Source organism: Cariama cristata, unplaced genomic scaffold (assembly GCF_000690535.1).
Source record: "Cariama cristata isolate BGI_N322 unplaced genomic scaffold, ASM69053v1 scaffold7938, whole genome shotgun sequence".
Lineage (NCBI taxonomy): Eukaryota > Metazoa > Chordata > Aves > Cariamiformes > Cariamidae > Cariama > Cariama cristata.
Window position 1 is genome coordinate 26905 of NW_009630571.1, and position 3014 is coordinate 29918.

The window sequence follows — 3014 nt, forward strand, 5'->3', positions numbered from 1 at the left end:
AAATTCAGCCGGTGGGAGATAGTTTGGAAACTGTGGGAAGAATAGAAATGAGGGTGATTTTTTTTTTTTTTAATCATTGAAGATAAATGAGTTAAAATCAGAGCTGGTTTTGTAGAAGAAAAGTCTAAAATGCTAAGTGTTGAACATCGCAAAAGAGTTTGAGAGGTTAACAGCCTGAGCGCTATATCAGAAGAGTAAGGGAACAGTGAGTGGAGATGGAAGAAGAATATGCAGGAGTCATAGTACGTACAGTTCACGTATCATACAGTAATTTGATCAGATGTATTGCCTTAAATGTTCATGTATATTGTGAGTACTCACACTTCCCTTCAGTGTGTATGGGACAGAAAAATGAATGTTATCTTGAACTCCCAATACCATTATGTTCCAGTTCTTTAGAGGGTAAAGCCTTAGTTTAGGAAACAGAGCAAATGAGCCTTATAAACAGTTTCTTATAGCTTTGTGTTCTAAGAGTCCACCAGTCTTGAGCTATGTATTCAGAAACTGATAGTCCCCAGTTAGAGGAATTAGTGGTTATGGACTAGATCATTCCCACTACGTTAGGAGCGCAGGCGGCAGCCCTCCTGCATGCCCTAAAGTCTCAGATGTCTGCTATGGGGGGAAAAAAAAATATCTGCATTTTAGGGAAGAAGTTGTTCCCTTTGTGACCAGTGTCGTCTTGTAACAGAACACTGCAGTGGATGCATAAAGATGCTTCCAGTGTTGGTAGCAGTCTTCCAGCAGTGGAGGGAGGAGGCCTATCTGTTCTTGTGTACATCCTCCAGCCTAACTGATGAAAGGGTGAGGAGGGGAAATGTTAGTGACATCCCTATGCTTTCCTTCCCAGGCACTGAATGGAGCAGCACCTCCTCAGGTGCAGCCTCACCAAGTCTCTTCCAAGGAAATCACAGACGTACTCCCTCAGAGGCAGACCGCTGGTTGGAAGAGGTCTCAAAGACTGTCAGAGCCCAACAACAGCCAGCCCCAGCCCCACAGCCGCTCCTACAGCCTCCTCCAGCAGCTTCCCAGTCAGCGCCAGCCTTCCCAGTCAGCACCTTTATTGCGCCTCAGCCTGTGCCGGTTGGTGTGGTACCGCCCATGCAGCCAGCGTTTATTCCCGCTCAGCCCTATGCCGTAGCAAACGGGATGACCTATGCAGCCCCAAGTGTACCTGTGGTTGGAATCACACCTTCCCAGATGGTAGCCAACGTCTTTGGTACTGCAAGCCACACTCCAGCAGCCCATCCGCATCAGTCACCCAGTCTTGTCAAACAGCAGACGTTCCCTCAGTATGAAAGCAACAGTGCTACGACGAGCCCGTTCTTCAGTCCACCGGCGCAGCACAACGGCTCTGCGGCTTTCAACGGAGTTGACGGTGGGAAATGGGCTGCAGAGGACAAGCATTCGCAGCCTCCCGCAGCTGCTCCGCAGGTAGACCCGTTTGAAGCACAGTGGGCAGCACTAGAGAGCAAGGCAAAGCAGCGCACTAATCCCTCTCCAACTAACCCCTTCTCAAGTGATTTACAGAAGACATTTGAGATTGAACTTTAAGCAGTCCTATGGGGGGTGGATAAATTGTACATTAGGATAGAGGGATAAAGGGAGCAGAAGGGACTGTTTCTGATCGGTTTGCTTTGATAATCCCAAAGGTCCCTTCAAACAAAAATGAGTTAGAAAGAGGGAGCAATTATGAGGAGGACATAAACATACAGAGAATTTAATGTGCAGTTCTTAAAAGGAATCCTGGAGCCACCCCAGTCTGCATTCCCTCCTCACTTGGGAAGCTGGAAGTCTAACAGAGCAAAGAAAGGCACCCAGTCCCAAAGCCTGTCCTGCAGAAATGTAAATTATCTCACAGAAAGGAAGGCAGAGCTTGTACTTGTGTCCTTCTCATGCCCTGCGAGTCCTGGATGTTCCCCCTCAGGGAAAAGTGGGGTGGGGTCAGGGGGTGGTTATGGGTGGGAGATGGTCACCTGCTTAGCAAAAGCTAGGTTTGTGGAAAAAGTTGAGCTTCCATTTTGAGTAACAAAGTGAATATTATATGTAAAGAATAAAGTAAAGCCAAAATCTTTATTTTTATGCATTTAGAATATTTTAAATAGTTGGATATTAAAAGCTGTATGAGTTGTAAGTAATCTTGCCAAAGGTTAAAAAAAAGGGGGGTTGGATGTAAGAAATTGTACATAAGATTGATTTATCTCTGATTCTTATTGTAAGTAATATTGGGGGGTGGAAAAAGGGGCTCTAGCTTGTTCTTGTATCTGTTCATTGTAAGTAGCATATTGCAACAACAATCACAACCAGTAAGTCATTATATTGTAGTTTTAAGTAAAGAAAATTAAAGAACAGTATTGTCATGGTTTGAAAACCATGGGGAAGATTTACTGTTTTTTATCAGAATCAGCTACATATTATATATAGTATGGGTTTTTCCTTTCATGTATTGCTGCAGTTTCTTTGTCTTAATCTATTGGTTCTAACACTACTGTGACAACTTACTGTAATCATATCTACATCCTGGGGCTACCTGGGAAACCATTTTATGTTTGTCTGTCAATAGATCTTAGAGGCTTTTAACTTTGGTTTCATTTTTTTTTCCACTGATTTGTGAAACCTTGTGGTCGAGGCTGCAGCTGGTCCGGGTTCTGCCTCTGGTGACTTGTGAAAACCATCTCATTTTAACTTTACTTTTAAACTTTGGCCTTACAAGCAAATGTAAGTTATATATATATTTGTACTGATGATTTATAATCTGCTTTAACAGAAATAAATGTTGGTGGTAGAAGCACTGTCTGTGAAAGCTTTATTTCTCACCCCCATTTGGTTTTCAGCATTTGCCCTTCTGGGTATCTTCTGTGTTATTAGGTGGATGTAGAAGAGCCCTGCTTGCCAACCTAGAAGCTTAATAATGGTATCTTAACACCTCTCATTTTGTACCTTGAACTTTAAGACTGAACTTGCAAATATTCTTGTGACCCATAACTATTTAAAGCTCTAAAATGGAGAGCTTTACT

At 43.2% G+C, this 3014-nt stretch overlaps 1 protein-coding gene across 1 annotated transcript in view; it reads left to right on the forward strand.

The window, feature by feature from the left end:
• NUMB (numb homolog (Drosophila)) overlaps positions 1-1888 on the forward strand; it is a gene marked incomplete at its 5' end in the record, with an annotated part of 23055 nt that extends 21167 nt beyond the window's left edge. The window contains one exon of the mRNA XM_009705591.1: positions 848-1888. Coding sequence (XP_009703893.1) covers positions 848-1551 — 704 coding nt within the window. The remainder of the gene's footprint in view (positions 1-847) is intronic.
• Positions 1889-3014: the final 1126 nt, after the last annotated feature.